Source organism: Triplophysa rosa, linkage group LG15 (genome assembly GCF_024868665.1).
Source record: "Triplophysa rosa linkage group LG15, Trosa_1v2, whole genome shotgun sequence".
NCBI classification, from domain to species: Eukaryota; Metazoa; Chordata; class Actinopteri; order Cypriniformes; family Nemacheilidae; genus Triplophysa; species Triplophysa rosa.
In genome coordinates this window covers 20,890,267-20,907,565 of record NC_079904.1, presented here as the reverse complement: position 1 = coordinate 20,907,565, position 17,299 = coordinate 20,890,267, and the positions used below count along the sequence as shown (strand labels likewise).

General features: G+C 36.0%; 1 protein-coding gene across 1 annotated transcript; it reads left to right on the top strand.

Moving 5' to 3' along the window:
- The first annotated feature begins 2,082 nt into the window (after window positions 1–2,082).
- Window positions 2,083–17,158, top strand: sptlc2b (serine palmitoyltransferase, long chain base subunit 2b). Its single transcript, XM_057353383.1, has 12 exons — window positions 2,083–2,334; window positions 4,875–5,069; window positions 5,305–5,459; window positions 9,172–9,320; window positions 9,445–9,569; window positions 9,983–10,076; window positions 10,387–10,492; window positions 11,102–11,321; window positions 11,584–11,710; window positions 13,488–13,623; window positions 13,758–13,887; window positions 14,558–17,158. The coding sequence occupies exons 1-12, from the start codon at window positions 2,188–2,190 to the stop codon at window positions 14,675–14,677; spliced, it is 1,704 nt and encodes a 567-aa protein (XP_057209366.1). The 5' UTR covers window positions 2,083–2,187; the 3' UTR covers window positions 14,678–17,158.
- Window positions 17,159–17,299: the final 141 nt, after the last annotated feature.

Sequence of the window (17,299 nt, the reverse complement as noted above, 5' to 3'; positions counted from 1 at the left end):
AATAGAAACTTTGGCAAGTAGACAAAGGCTAAGATTGATAGGTTCTTATCTGCTGTCCGTAAGGAAACAAGTAGCAATATTCCAGTCTGCTTGTTTCAGTCAATTGAGCAAAAAGCCTTTTGTTCTTCGAGCAGATGCCGCAACAGCATTCAAATAACGTCAACCACACATCTAGAGCGCTTCAGAAAATCCAGTAATGGCTGTGTCAGTCAAACAGTCAACCCATACCCCAAGCCCCCCCCCCCCCCCGCCATCATAATAAAGCAATAAATGAAAATGTTAAGCCTACTTTGCTCACTGTATAGGCTTGTTTCTTATGTGAGCACATTTGATTGTTTTATTAGTGAGTTTTAAAAATAGCGTTTTAGGTTTATTTTAAAACAAAGCCCAACTGTCATGATTCTGCTGCATCATGTCATGTTTCTCGTGGTCTAGTGGCAGGATCATGACAGATCCCCATGTTTGTGGAGAGGGGTAATTTTGGCCCTTATGGCCTTCCATACACCCTCTCTGGTCTCGACTCTGTTCCCGCCCTCTCGTTTCCTCGTTATTGCTCGTTTATTGTTTCATGCCCTTCACTTGTTCCCCTCTTGATTTATCACCTGTTCCCCTGTTGATTTATCCCCTTTATAATGCCCTTGTGTTTTCTGTCCTGTGCTGGTTCATTTTGATTCGTGTGGTGTAAGTCCCTGTGTCTTGTCATGTTTAGGCTAGTGTAGTCATTTTGTAAATTTTGTCAAGTGTTAACTGTAGTTCTCGTGTATGTTTAGTTAGTCTTAGTCCTGTCATGTTATTATATTCCCTTGTTTTGTTATGTTACCCCCTCGTGGGTTTTTTGGTTTTGTCTTTATTATTTATTAAACGTCTTGTTAACCCCTTACCCGCTGTCTGCACCTGGGTCCTCTGTCATTGTGTCTCACCACGTTTCATGACACCAACAGTGTATATGACTGCACTGCATCATAAAAGACATGTTATTTTTTCTTTGTGCTTCTTTTCCTACAAGAACCATATTGAACAAACATTTCCATTCCACTGCATCTCTAGCTAGTGTACCATACAGTGCACATCATTCTCTCATATGTACTGGAAAGTCATTTAAGTTCACGATTGAACAGTTCAAATTTTATTTGTCACATCCATAACCATAGTATGACATGCAGTGTAATGCTTTTTTACAACCACTCCTTTAAAAACTGGAATGTAGAAATACAAAAATGTATGCCAATAAAAATAATAGTGCAATATATTTGTATTAGGACAAATTTCATCAAACATTTAAGATTTCTTTAACCAAAATTCAATACTGTCAAAATATGTTCACTATTAACCATAAAAAATATTAATTTAGCAATAGAGCACCACAAAATGCCCTTCAATAGTTGAAAGTCAGAAGGTCTTATGGGATAACAATTGTGTGGATGTTTCTTATTATTTTTGAAGTTTTATTTCATTTTAATGAACTGTCGCATGATACCGGCACATAGGACATTGTCTTGCAATATAACGCATACAACATATTTCTTATCATTCAGGTTATCTGAAACGGTAAGTGTGAGTTGTTTATTAAACAGGAAGCAAACTCAACTGAACTTTCATTCTGACACAGTCACAGAAGCCTGACCTTGGAATTCAATGTCACAGTAATATTGTTTTGGAACCTATAAAAGAATATTGAGAGTTCAGAGTTGCCATTTTATGAGGTTGTAATTTAGAGAAAACTTTGAAAACAGCACATATTTTAGACATGGGAATAAATACGTATATTTCATTTTTATATTTATTTTACAAACCACATTTTTCTATTTTTAGTTGAATAATATATTTATTCATTCATTCAATGGTTCGTTTTTGAGAGTGAGACAGTAGTTTATGATTAACATACATAATTTTCCATTACTCTTATCTAGTGTCCAATTAAAATAACGTAATATATGACGTAAGACGTAAGGATCGTGATGGTTCACGCCCTTTATGGGGGTTACTATAGGTTAATGACGTCAATCCTCACGCTCCCACGCACGAAGTTCTTCAAATCCATTGGATGTGGCTGTGTGCGAAGGGTGTGTTTCCCTGTAATCTGACAGTGGGCGTGGCCTAGTCGTTCGACTGCTTCGGGAGGAGACAAGAACCGTAGTGAGACTTCAGCAGCGAGTGGGGAGAGCCGCCGTGCTTCACCGGCCTGCCATGACGCAAAATTCCACTAGCAAACTTCTGAATGGAGATACCTGTCACCGGACGAATCCAGCCAAGACACAGGGCGCGAAAGGGTTTGTGAAGAGCCACTGCCTATTCCAGAAGCCGCAGAAGAGATACCGCCGCTCGGCAGAGAAGGTGAGGCCGACTCCAGCGCTTCACACACCCGAAAACACACAGCATACTTTTGCTTATAAGAGTTACTCACGAGAGGAAATTATTTTCATTCATAGAGGAGTTATACGGTGTTTTTGTCATCAGTCAGCGTTGCGCATACTGATTCGCGTATGACATCGACGTACCGCGATAGTGAATCCATACGCAACAGACTGGTCTCGCGTTAATGTAATGTCATATGCCGATCAGTCTGCGCACAGCTGCAGTCGAACACATATCAGACAGACTGATGACATCAAAGTACCGCGAGAGCGATTCTAAAATGCATAAAAGGGTTTGCTTTCGAATCGCTCTCGCGGTACTTCGATATCATTCGCCTGTCGGTTCTTGCGGCGCCGCATCAACTCCCTAATGTGTGGGCTTGTTTATCTGTGGGGTTGTTTTGAAACTCTTTTCTGTATATCTTAAATGAATATTACTTTACCGAAAATTAAAATCCTGTAATCATTTACTCACAGCTATTAATTATTTAGCCTACTTTCTTCCATGGAAAAGCAGGAATTCTGAGGAACCTATGAATAGGCCTAACTTACTCTTCCTTATGCATGAAATTCCAATGACATACACTATTTAGGGCCAGGCTTTACTCTTATTTCATGGTTTATTTTCATTTTATATTTATAAAATAGACGAAAAAAAATGGGATTGATCGTTCATGTCCATGTGTTCTATGAGAACTAAATTAAAATGAAAACAAACTGGTGGGTTTATAGGGCATACTTTCCCTGTGTCTATTTTAGTGTATTACTAATATTTACTGTAGTATTTTTGTTTTTTTTGTGTTGACAGAACAGGTATAACAGTGTAGTGTTGACTCATGTAACTGGAGAAGCAGGACTTTGTTCTCTTGCAACCTGAAGAGGTTTCTGGATGAAAAGCACTTCTGAGCTCAATGAAAACAACAAATTTACAGAGAACAAACGTTGTTTATCTGACTGGCGGGGAGATTGTTTAAGGAACCTATTTGAAAGCAGCCATTATTAAGGCTAGCCTAGTGGTGCTGAAATGAAATAACGCAAATCACTCGGTTTGTGTAATGAGTTAATGTTTCCAATCCACATTAAATGAAACCTTTGTCCAACTCTGTTTCAAGTATGAAGGGTTTTGGTTGTGCTAATTCCAAGCTAACTTGACCAAGCAATGTCGGTTGTTCCCAAAAAAGCTATGACACTCAGTGTTTCTTCGTAAGAAGGCTGATTCAGTATTAGAAACGGTCAAGCCGTTCTTTACTGGAAGGGCAGGGTGAAGAGAGGGTGTAGTTACAGACAAGCGTGACTTTGATCACACACTGTTGCTAAGGGGAGGGTGTAAGGGTAAACTCACCTGGCTCATCTGGTTGGCCAGAGTGATTCATGGATTGAGTTTCAAACCGAAACCCATCGTTTGTTTAACACACCTTACGTCTGTCTGTGGGTTTTAGCAGTTGTTGAATTGGCTTCTCTGTTCTGCTTTGTGGTGGCTGGAACAATAGTGTAGGGTAGGCTGTAAAATTGAAATCACTTTGGTTGATACGTGTCTGCAAACTGGTACATGTGTAAATCCCAGATAAGTTAGCTGTACACTCACACTCTGTGTCATATCTTTATATGAGACTGTATGAAATAGAATTTACTGACAGACATAGTTTATTATAAGAATATTCTATTGAATTTGTAACAAAGCACATAAAGTGAAAAAGTGAAAGTGACCTATTAGTCAGATATGGTGACCCATACCCGAAATGTGACCTCTGCATTTAACCCATCCAGAGAGTAGTGAACACACGCACAGCAAGTGGTGAACACACGTACACCCAGAGCAGTGGGCAGCTATCACTGCAGCGCCCAGGGAGCAAGTAGGGGTAAGGTGCCTTGCTCAAGGGCACCTCAGTCGTTACCCTGGGAAACGAACTGGCAACCTTCTGGTCACGAGTCCGACTCTCTAACCATTAGGCCACGACTGCCCCGTCTGTAAAAGTAGCCTATAGGTTTTCATAAGCCAAGCTGTGATAACGTTTACGCAAATATGAAGACAGAAGCTATGACAAGACTTTCAGTAAATAACATTTTATTCTGTTTGTCACAGAAAGCTAATATAGGACTAATATAAGGGATATAGCTAAAAAGTGCTTGTTTATTCTTTAATAAACCTTAAAGGGACAGTTTGCCCAAAAATAACAATTCTGTCATCATTTAGTCACTAACATGGCGTTCAACACCTGTATATGTGAAACACAAAAGAAGATATTTTGAGAAATGTTGCAGCGGTTTTGTGGCCTTACAATGGAAGTCAATAGGGGCTTGGATTGTTTGGTTATCAACGTTCTTCAAAATATCTTCTTTATTGTTCGGCAGAAGAAAGAAAGTCATACAGGTTTGGAATGCCACGAGGGAGAGTAAATGATGACAGAATTTTTAATTTTGTGTGAACTGTCCCTTTATTAGAGATTATGTTTGCATCTGCATTGTTACTGAATGAGCATGTTCATAGAAAATTCATATTCACACTTTTTATTTCATCAGAACCATCATGTGTCAAACCATCAAGTGCTTTACAACAAGCGCTTTGTGCAGTCATTCGAGGAGACGCCATTGCTGGTGGCCGTCCTCACGTACATGGGCTATGGCATCCTCACCATTTTTGGCTACCTGCGAGACTTCCTGAGGGAATGGAAGTTTGAGAAGTGTCATCTGGCCAGAGAGAGAGAAGAACAGAAGGTAGAGTTAAAATCTTCTCATTTTGCTCTGTAAGGTGGCGTGTGTGATTGAACATCAGTATTTCCATTGCTCTCAAATGGGATTTTTAAGAACCTGTAACCACCCTGACAACAACTAGCATCGTGGTTGCGATTGTTTGGTTTTGATAAGTTTGTCTATGTTTGTATTCAGTGTATTTATTTCTGTCTATCATTTAGCTCTCTTACATTTATTTTTGTTCACGTTTTGTTGCCAGGATTTTGTTCCACTATACCAGGACTTTGAGAACTTCTACACCAGGAATCTTTACATGAGAATCAGAGATAACTGGAACAGACCCATATGCAGCGTTCCTGGAGCAAAGATGGACCTGGTGGAGCGAGTCACACATGATTATAACTGGACCTTCGAGTAAGTGTTGCTGGGTGATTCTAACAAAATCTTGGTTTTGAGATGTTAAACATGATTTTCTCAAAAACACTTGCATCAACAAATTTCCTTTTTATTCATTAAAAACACAGTGTGCGGTGTTTAAAAGCATTCATTTTAAAACCTTTGCTGACAGTTTAAAGGAGTAGTTTACCTTCAAAATGAAACGTTTGTCATCATTTACTCACCCTCTTGTCATTTCAAACCTGTATGACATTCTTTCTTCTGCGAAACACAAAAAACAGAACAGAACAGCACAGCCCCCCTCCATTCACTTCTATTGTAACCGATGTAAGTGAATGGGGAGCTGTTAACAGCTTTCTTCAAAATATCATTTTGAAGGTGAACAACACAATTTTTTAAACAAAAAAGGGGGATACTTCACCCCAAAATGAAAATTCTGTATTTTATACAGAAATAAAGACATTTATACAGATTTGTAACAACTCGAAGGTGAGTAAATTATGACAGAATTTTCATTTTTTGGGTAAAGTATCCCTTTAAAAATGATCATCACCGCTACCATTTAAAAATGTCTGTGACGAGGGAGGCGTGACGAGAGCCGTGGGAGGAAGAAGCCAGGCCGGGACGCGATTGATAATGAGTGTCAGCTGGGCGTCACACCGGCCTGGTATCTTCCTCCCACGGCTCTCGTCACGCCTCCCTCGTCACAATGTCAATTCCATATTATGTTTTCCTAAAACAAGCGAAGCCATAAGCAAGTTTTATTAATCCCACATATGACATATATTAATAATAGATAATTATACATGCTAATTTTTTTAAATGCGGACAACTACCTGTATCGGTAATAAGAATGAAAAGGCGTGTACACAGCTTGACAAGAGATTAAGCTTTTAACTAGAAAAATATACAGTAATCTGTTAGCCAGCTTTGTATATAATGTCTTATATTGCACTTATTCTGCACTCAATCGGGACACGTTACGGTATTGAGAATTTTAGCAGAAAAAGGCATAAAATACATCAACAATTCATTCCTATGTTAAAATTATGCTTTGGCCAAGGCAGAGAACACAATTATGTTTATTATGATCTTTTTTTTGTTACTAAATTATATGTTATAATGTTATAATTAAAATCTTTACTGCCATGGTGTTTTAGTGGTTTCGTGAGAATGATCCTGCTACACTTAATGAGTGTGATTCAGAGGGAGTGTATTCAGTCAACATCGTTTTATTAGTATTGCAAACTATTCAACAGGAAATAATTTAGGGTGGGGCTTTGCTTTTGTACTTCAAGATTAGTTTAATTTGCTTATTGACATTACCGGTTAGAGTTATATTTTCTCACCCAGTGCGGCCTCGATTACACCAGGTAAAAATAAGTCACTTTGTTACTATTAAGGAAGGATCTGTATTTTCATGAGTTGAAATAAAAAAAATTGTTATAAAATATAATTATAAACAGCTTTGTGTATAAAAACTAATCTTTTCCTGGTTAACAAATAACTTTTTGTTAAGGAATTTGTGACATTTTTAAATTCATTTATTCAAGCTAGAGAATAAACTTAATTCTGTAATATAAGTATAATCTAAACTAAAAATAATTTCTAATGTTTCTAGCACATTTTTATAACTAAAAAATCAAACATCTGTCGATTGGAATATTGGAACTAAAACATGAATCTAACACACTCATGGGCACCTTCACTGAATACTTGCTGGCTTAAAAGTAAATAATATTATTACCCTACAGTCCATCTGTTTTCAAATCCACATCATTTGAATATCATGACATTAATGTCAACCTCAAAATAAAGCATGCATAATTTAAGGAGGTGCTTATGGGAGGCAGAGGTCACGTGGGAGTACACGCATTTCCTCAGGAATCTTTTCAGTTGTTTAAAACAGGTTTTCCAACCTTACGATGCATGTGACCCCCAAATATAATGAATATTTTGTAAGGACACCCTTCCTAAAATACATGCAGTATATATATATATATTTGTGTAAAGAAACATTTAAGCTGTGTAAAAAAATATTGTGAAGACAACATATTCAATAATTGACTAAAATAAGAGTATTGTTGGATGTATAAATCTGAACAGAAAAAAAGTGAATTCAATGTATTTGTACTGTAGCAATTTTCATTACATCTTTGCAAAGACTAATTTACAAAGCCCAGTGAGTGAAATAAAGGGAACTGTAGTGAGAACAACTATATAGATAAAAAAATTACAATTATGGAAAGTATGCATGTAGCAAGAAAGAAGAGATAAACGCTTAGAAATAAACATGAACACTTCTGAATGAAACAGGAATAATGTCCAGTAGACTTTTAAAGTTTTTAGATATTCTGGGGACCCCCTAGAATCTTCTGAAAACCCCTGGTTTAAAAGATTGAGGCAATTATCACAGTTTGATAAAATGTTGTATTATGTTCTAAAAAAAAGGATGATACATTGGACATGTTTTGTTACATTTTGAGTGCTATATTTCAGATGCCCAGCTAACACAGTACGTTCTGACGACGTTGCCAGTTCGTCTTCATTTGGTCACCTTGACATTACTTTGTGACCACGTTCTGAGGACGTCTTGGCAACGTTCCATTTCTTAGAATTTTTAGTTCCAGAATTCCAGGATTATGTTCCAGAAACGTCCTAGCCACGTCCTCAAATAACGTTGTGAATTAATCCCATGGAGAACGTTGTAGCGACGTGATGTACTGGTCTTCAGATAACCTGGACACTGGTCATTTGATTAATGAATCTGGTCATTTCTTTTTATTATGTTATTGTGTGTTAAATTTATGATCAGAGTAAAATCTGTTATAATGTCAACACGAATGCTATAAATCCGACTTCTGACCGCTATTAAACAGGAGTTTAATTCGATACCACAATTAAAGCTGCGTTTCTATTTATTTAGTGCGCGCGTCTGATATGTGCGCGCACACGCCTTCTCTGTTCTGGAAAGAGCTGCGCGCACGCATCATTTAAACGGAACGGTCATTTCTTTTTACCTCACTGCCTGATATTCATTTAGCCTGATATTCATTTAGCGGGTTATTCATATTCTGTCTTTACACTATACCTTACAGATGGGAGAGTAAACACATAGTTTAGTGATTTTCGATCGATTTGGCGCGTCTAAATGAACAATGACAACCTGCTAAACTTATGTGGTAAAACAAGAATGTAATGTTCAGCTTAATGTTTATTCATCTCTGTTAATAAATATCTGCTTTAAATCCTCTATATTGTGTTGAAGTCTTTGATTATTTATGTCTACAGTATAAATACAATATCTGATTGTGATGTACAGTGCTGTGTTTTATAATCGTTATACTGTGCTTTATACATATTTGAATAGAAAATTACTCCAATTATGCATAAAATTTAATCTTTAACGGACAGATTAAATCACTAATTAATTGAATCCTCCATGTGAGGGATGATAATTGTTTAAATTAAATAATGGTTGGTTGGTAGGACATGCTCATTATTTGGTACGTCGCTGCGACGAATATGGTACGTTCCAGGTAGGTAATCACCATGTCGCAACAACGTCCAATGTTACGTCGTCACGACGAATATGGGAATCACAAAGTTACGTTGCTGGAACGTTATTATGGTAGTCGTGGCAACGAATATGGTCCGGTCCAGGTACGTCGTCACAACGTAACGGTGTTAGCTGGGTGTTCATGTTGGTCCATGTGTTTTTGTCTTGCAGACACACGGGCAGGGTTCTGAAGGATGTCATTAATATGGGCTCATATAACTACCTCGGCTTTGCGGAGAATTCCGGTGCGTGTGCTGATGCTGCGTTAGAGTGTTGTATGAAATATGGCGTGGGGGTGAGCAGCACAAGACAGGAAACAGGTAAAATAGAGATAAAATAAGCTGTTTTTGCCGCATCAGTGGTTCTACTACAGCACGGTTATACCCCTTCTAGAAATCGTGTTTTTTGTTTCTGATAATACTGAAATCCTTTGATGTCTTTCAGGCAATCTTGACAAACACCAGGAGCTTGAAAAGCTGGTGGCCAGGTTTTTAGGGGTGGAGTCGTCCATGGTGTTTGGAATGGGCTTTGCTACGAACTCCATGAATATTCCCGCACTCACGGGCAGAGTAAGGGTTTGTTTTTACTAGAAACACCTGCTTCTAGTGTTTTCTTTTACTAGAAGCTCAAACAGTAAGTCAAATGGAATGCTAAGAGTTTCCTTTTTACATCAAAACGAAGTTGGGTGGAAAGAAACATTGAAGTTCTGCCATTGTTTTGGTTCTTTTATTGAAAACACTCCCAGTGGCCATGTGTGTTTCATCTGCGTGTGCTTTATAACTGAGTCACATAACACACATTTGTTGCATTCACAACATATTGAAATGCTTTTTCTTTTGGATGATATTCCACTTGTTTGCCTGAAAGGTATTTAAAAAAGTTCCTCCGCTCCTGGAAATCTCGGTTAGATTAGATTGTGCGATATGTACTGTATATGATGTGAAGCACAAATTTGATTTCATTTGTATGTGTTTGTGTTTAGGGCTGTCTGATCTTAAGTGATGAGCTCAATCACGCTTCTTTGGTTCTTGGCGCCCGTCTCTCCAGCTCCACCATCCGCGTATTTAAACACAACAGTAAGTTCGTATAATTTACTCAATTACATGAATAATGCACTTGTCAGACTAGTCAAATAGTGAGATTGTCTGGTTTGTTGAGTTTTAAAACCTTTTTATGATGTAGCAGTGATGCCGTAAAGCACATTCATTTAGAGATGAAGCTTCCCAGAAAATGTCCCACTCACACTAACCATACGTGAAACCAGTTTGGGCTTCTGAGTGATGTGTGCTCAGAAGCCGATTTACACAATAAACCAAAAAGTGTATTTATACGACATGTGAAAGAAAGTTTGTAGATCTTAAATATATTTTTTACCCTGAATCTTAGATATGCAGAGTCTAGAGAAGTTGCTTCGAGATGCCATCGTGCACGGCCAGCCCAGAACCCATCGACCCTGGAAAAAGATCCTCATCGTTGTGGAGGGAATTTACAGGTACAGCAAGAACTGTAGGATTTTTTTAATTGCAGGAGTTAAACAAGAATGATAATAATAACAATCACAGAATTATAATGATTTAAGTTATAATTATGATTAATTGATGCAACTAGATGCAACTTGTTCTCAACCCTTCTGTCTTTTATTTAAAACAAAATGGAGAATTTTCCTAAATACACTAGTAAAATATTTCCATACTCTTACAATAATTTCGCGTTCTCCAAATTAATATTCCATAATAAAAGCGTGTGTTTACATAATGTATGTCTTTGTACTATGTATTTATAAACACAAAAACGTACACATGCCTGTATGTACATTTAGAAAATATTTCGATGATTTATTTTCCATCGACAGACATATTACGTAAACACAAACTTTGGAAGCTATTCATTGTTTGACAGTCCTACAATAATTTTATTTTGGCTTGTTTAACTGTTCATAAAAATGACAAAAAAAAGTTTGGATATAAACTTCAAATCTTAGTTTAAACAAATATTAAGTTCTGAACAAATGTGGTCTCTTCACTATTTCTGTATTTCTACAGATCTGAACTCGCCATATACAGTAAGTGCAGATATTGAATCTTCTGTTCTTCTGTTTAAGTATGGAGGGCTCCATAGTCCGTCTTCCTGAGGTCATCGCCCTAAAAAAGAAATACAAAGCTTACCTGTACCTAGATGAGGCACACAGTATCGGTGCTCTAGGACCAAGAGGTAGGGGTGTGGTGGACTATTTCGGCCTGGATCCCACTGACGTCGACATCATGATGGGCACATTCACTAAGAGCTTTGGTGCTGCTGGAGGATACATCGGAGGAAAGAAGGTGAACTGCACTGTACTGTCATCCAAAATAAACAGGGTTCCCAGAAAACCTGGAAATATTATTAAATTGAGGTTTTACAGGCCTGCGAGATTTCTATACTGGATCCTTTATAGATCTATATATTTTTAACTTTCACTATATTCTGATATATTGCGGTTATTTTGCATTATTGGAGACTTCTGTAATACCACAAATGCACGTAATTCAGGGTTTACTTTTAACATTTGGCTTATGTAGCAATTCTTGTTCCTTTGTTTTGTAGGAGCTGATAGATTATCTCCGCTCACACTCTCACAGTGCCGTTTATGCTACCTCAATGTCCCCACCCATCACCCAGCAGATTATCACTTCTATGATGTGCATTATGGGAGAGGATGGCACCACATTAGGTGAGTTTAGATTATTATTCTGCTTTTGAGTTTAAGCCCATAGTTCAAGAGTGAGTAGGCCTGAAAATGACTGCTTGTTTTTGCAGCCTTTGTTTATGAGTTGACCTCAACTATTTTTTTTAAATAATATGTTTAATTAATAAATAATTTATTTAAAATGTCTAGGAAATTTTTTTGCGTGAAGTGTAGTTTACAAAATAGCCACAAGATGGCAGTATCTACTTTAAAAAGAGTTGCATGTTCAGAGAAAGGTTATAATGTGTCTAATTTATTCAAGAACTGCTGCAAGTTCTCAGTCAATTTACATTCCACATTCCATGTGTATACTTTTCTCACCTAATCATGTAATATAAATCATATATTATATCAAACATTTTGCATAGTTGCATTACGTAACCTGTACTTTGAGCATCGGCACTGTGCACTTGTTTTTATTTAATAGTTTGCTATGAACTTTGATCTGGCTTAGATTGTTTATCATACACCAGTAACTACTTAAAGGGACAGTTCACCCAAAAATAAACATTCTGTCATCATTAACTCACCCTCGAGTTGTTCCAAATCTGTATAAATGTCTTTGTTCCTATGAACACAGAGAAAGGTATTTGGAAGAATGTCAACAACCAAACAGCCCTTGGCCTCCATTGGCTTCCATTGTAGGAAAAATTACAATGGTAGTCAATGGTGCCTCAGAACTGTATGCTTTACATTCTTCGAAATATCTTCTTTTATGCTGAACAGAACAAAGAAGTTTATAAAGCAATTTTTCCTACTTTGGTAGTCAATGGTGGCCAAGAACTGTTACAAGCCTTTTTTCCAAATATCCTGCTATTTATTACACCGTTTCTACACCGGATGCCAGATTGTCGCGCCGTGCCCCATCCAGTCACCTCTTCAACGTATTTTATAATGAAGGGGGTGGGACGCTTCAGGGTCCAAAGAGCATTTGATTGGACAGGAAATTTGACGAGACACTTCGGTGCAGAATGATGTCATCAAAATTCTAGACATTTTCCTACATCGTTTTCTTAAATGTTGTCATTATTGTGAAGCACGCAAGCTTATAGACAAGATGCCATGGTCATCATGTGTTCAACTCCTATTGACCGTCATGCACATCACTTTGTTTAGCACTTTTTGAAAATAAAAAAAATGCATGGGCTACAAACATAGATTGCTATAGAGTCTGAAGGTAATGTTTTTCAAAGGTGTGACAACAGTACTCCAATAAACACAAAAGTACACATCAGTATAACAGTAAAGCAGGGCACTCAAGGATACTGTACATGCAGTGAAAGATGTGAAAGAGACATACAGTTTGAGGTGACGTTTTTCTTTTACTGGCAGTCTCTAGCAATATTCTCAACCCTGAATTTGAGAAAAGAGCTTTCTTCTCGAAGCCCTTCACAATGAATGGAATGTCAAACAAGTGAAAGCTAATACTGGAGAGTATATCTTTACCTCTCCCCAGAGGAGCATTCTCTAGTGTTCAAAGCAGGTTTGAACTCCTTTGGCCTTAAATAAAATAAAACTTCAGTCGTTTGTGACGTGCTGACATGGAACTCAGTTGATCAAAGATGAGAAAGAATGTGAAACATGTTCATTACATCATATTTGGGGTTGAAATATATTTTATGTTGTTCAAAATGATTTTCACAAAGTTAAAGCATTAACGTATAACTCGTTGCATTATTTGACACAAAGGCCACAATATTATGCGTTGAAAATGGGACAGAAGCTGGTTTCCATGAGCCCATATGTTTTTTCTTTTATGCAGGTCAGGAAAGACTCCGTCAGCTGTCAGCAAACACAACCTACTTTCGCAGGACACTCCATGAAATGGGCTTCATCATCTATGGAAACAAAGACTCCCCTGTTGTGCCCTTGATGCTATACATGCCAGCTAAAATCGGGTCAGTGTCACTTTTTGTTTGGAATCACGGATAGTATATGTGCTGAAACGCTAGTCAGGGAATTAAATGATAGATGTTGCTTTATGAAGATTGTTTGATGTTATTTTAACATCTCTTGTACGTTTGCTCTTCAGAGCGTTTGGCCGGGAGATGCTGAAGAGGAACATTGGGACAGTGGTTGTTGGGTTTCCCGCCACTCCCATCATTGAGTCCAGGGCACGGTTCTGCGTTTCTGCCGCTCACACCAGAGAAATGCTTGACACGGTAAGTCATGACTCATGAGCACAGCTTTATCTTACAGTTTCAGCTTTGTGCCTGAACACACCATGATGACATCAAAGTTCACCATATTTACTAATTTGATTAATGCTTTTAAATTTAATTTTAATTTTAAAATTAGACATAATTTAACATGGACATTTTTATTTTTAATTGATTTATTTATTATTAATACATTTTATTTATAATAATAATAATATTATTGTTGTTTTATGTTTTAATGGTTAACTATTTAGTCGTTAATTTTATTTATTTATTTATTATTAATACATTTTATTTATAATATAATAATAATTATTATTATTATTAAAAAAATATATTATTGTTGTTGTTGTTATAGGTTGGTTAATTTTTTTAGCTGTTAATTATTATTTATTTATTTTGAATATGTTTTATTTATAATATATTAATAAATAATAATAATTAATAATACTATTATTATTTAAAAAATATTATTATTATTTAGCCATTATCCAATAGTAAAGGTCACATATCTATATGAATGATCTGCTCAACCCTGCTAATGTTAAGTACCTGAAGCGACATATCATTCATCTAACCCCGAAACTCGTGACTCATCTCCCAGTCATCCATAATATTTAAAGCAACATTTCTTCAAGCAGTATTAACCCAAGCATTTCATTTATTCTCTCAGGCTTTAAATGCCATCAGTGAAGTGGGTGATTTACTCCAGCTGAAATACTCTCGAAACAACAGACCCCGAAGTGAAGACACGGACTGTTATTCATACCTGGAGAGTCCCCAGGACCACTAGAGCTTTCCAGTTCTCACCATGGACTATTTGCTTCTAACTGTCGCTTGATTCTTCCTATCAATCCGTTTGTCTAGTATTTAATTTATTGGTACAGATCGACCAAATTTCAAGCATTACCTCTGTGGTCAGTAACCACGTGCAATATCAATAGTTGCTGACACTTCACATTACTTCACGTAAGAAATCTTACACTGAATGAAAGAATTTCTTAACCGTAAAGTGACTTTCTCTCTCTCTCTCTTTCTTTCTCTTTCTATATATATACAGTATACAATTGTATCTGTAGAAGGACTTTTAAAGAGTTATTCAATAACATGTTTCAGTGCAGAGTATGTGGGTGGACTGTTGGGAAGTGAGTCCTTTTCCATTTCCAAAGAACATTCAAGTTAGTGCTTTCTGCCGAAATCACATATGCTCCATTTAAAAAAAAAAAAATCTACAAAATAATTCAATTGCATACTGCATTTCACTTAACACATATTAGCTTTGCATTGGTCCACAAGTCTTTTATGAGACCTTTAATCTTTCAAAGTACAAATTTCACTTTGTAGGTTAGCAATAATGCACTATTGATGATATTGGAATATTGGTTATCTCTCTTTTTGTTATGGAAATGTACAATTACCAAAGTTTTATTTGTTTTAGTGGCACTTTCCATGAATAGGACACAATTTAGTATCTTATTTTAAACTTCTTTAAGAAACATTCAACTATTACAATAATGAAAATAGTGCTGTCAAGTATTTATATAAATACATATTTAAATATTATTTACATGATATATAAATACACATTACTCACATTTCTTAAATCTATACATGTATGTTTGTATATTTATATATACATATAAATACACACGCCTCACAGACATATATTCTATAAACTTTAAATTCTTAAACTATTTTGATTATTAACTAATTTTAACGATCAATATAACGTAATACTCAATTTAGCTGTAAGGTGTGTTGAGAAGGTGACCCTGATACTGCAAAATGTTACCCCATTACAAAAAGCGTAATACTCCTTGCCGAGGAAGTAACATTATTTGGATCCGCATGAGAATAACCTTGTTTCAGTTTTCAAATTTTTACACAAAATGTGTTAATCTTTAAATATTTTATCTATTTATAATCTTTATTAATGTGAAATGTTTATTTAACTCCAAACCAAACTTTGGTCCCGAACTTGAGTGACAGCTTAAATAGCGTTTTTATTTTTTTAGGCCCTGTGTATTCTGTTTGTGGAAAGAGCATTATGTCTTACTTGAATATATGTAACTTGATGATGATTGACATACCTGATGATTAGCTATGACATCACATTTCATTCTTTCTGTCTGTCTGACTGCTGAGGAGAGAGCCTTTTTACATAGCTTTTTCAGATGTTATTTTTTAAGAATGATATTTTAATATAATCTATGTTTAAGTAAATGTACGTTCTGTTTTCATTGTTGTAATGGAAGTTTCCATGAGTCCGGGTCATTGATATGATATGAAGTGAAGTGCTTTCTTAAGTCTATATATATGATGATGTGGCTTGCGCCTGTCGGATGTATGTTTTTTTTCTTTTCTTAAATGCTTCTTTTCCTTTGTTTTCTGAAGTTTTGTTCTTAATCTGAGAGGCAGCTCTAAATATGTCTCTCGGTACACATGTATGTGAGCGGGGCTATATGACAGAGCTGCTGATGACTGTTAAGAGATGCAGATATGACGTTGGCACACAGAATGTAAGCATTATAGCTTATGCACTCCAGTAATGCCACTGAGCTGCATTCGACTGTGAAACCAAAGGCCATTCCACACTTTTTGTTAGTTTGTCATTCATTGTTTGTCATTCATAATATCTGCAAATATACACGTTCTAGCAATTGTCATGTGTCATTTGTGAAACTGTGGCATTTATTAATCATGACTCATTTATCATTTGTTTTAACACAAAATTAAATTAAATAACTTTACATTTACTTCACTGACACAAATAAGCAAAGATATTTTCCCTAAAGAGTCAGATTTAAGATATTGAAAGAGAGACCATAATGCACAGTACTATACTGTTAAACTTTGTAAAATAATCATAGATGAAAAGAGCTGTCTGTTAATTGTCCAGCATATTACATATTAACAAAATACATCAATGTTAAATATTGATTTGAGTAGGTAGTATTTTATCATGTGTAGGAAGAAGTATATTGTGGAATCACAGGAGAGATATTAAACAAACTAGAGCTAGACAGTGGTTGCCTAGGAAATACAGAAATATTTGTATTCTACTAAACTGCATAATATTTTGAAATGACATGTATTGTTTTATGTTTGTATTATTTCAGTTTGTATGTTAGCTTTTCGTGCAACACCACACTTTTTTTTAGATAACCTTATGAATAGAAATATTGATTAGTTAAATACTGACCATATACCATACTATAACCACACATATATTTAATAATAGCCTATATGTGTTTTAATAGTTTAAAGTCAATATAACCATTTGCATGTTTAATGAAGAAAAATATTTTTAAATACTACTTTTAAACAGAAGTTGAATTAACTGTAACAGGCTTGAAGTTAACATGGTTGACTGCGTTACAGTTTGTTTAGTCAACATTATTTAGTTATTTATTAA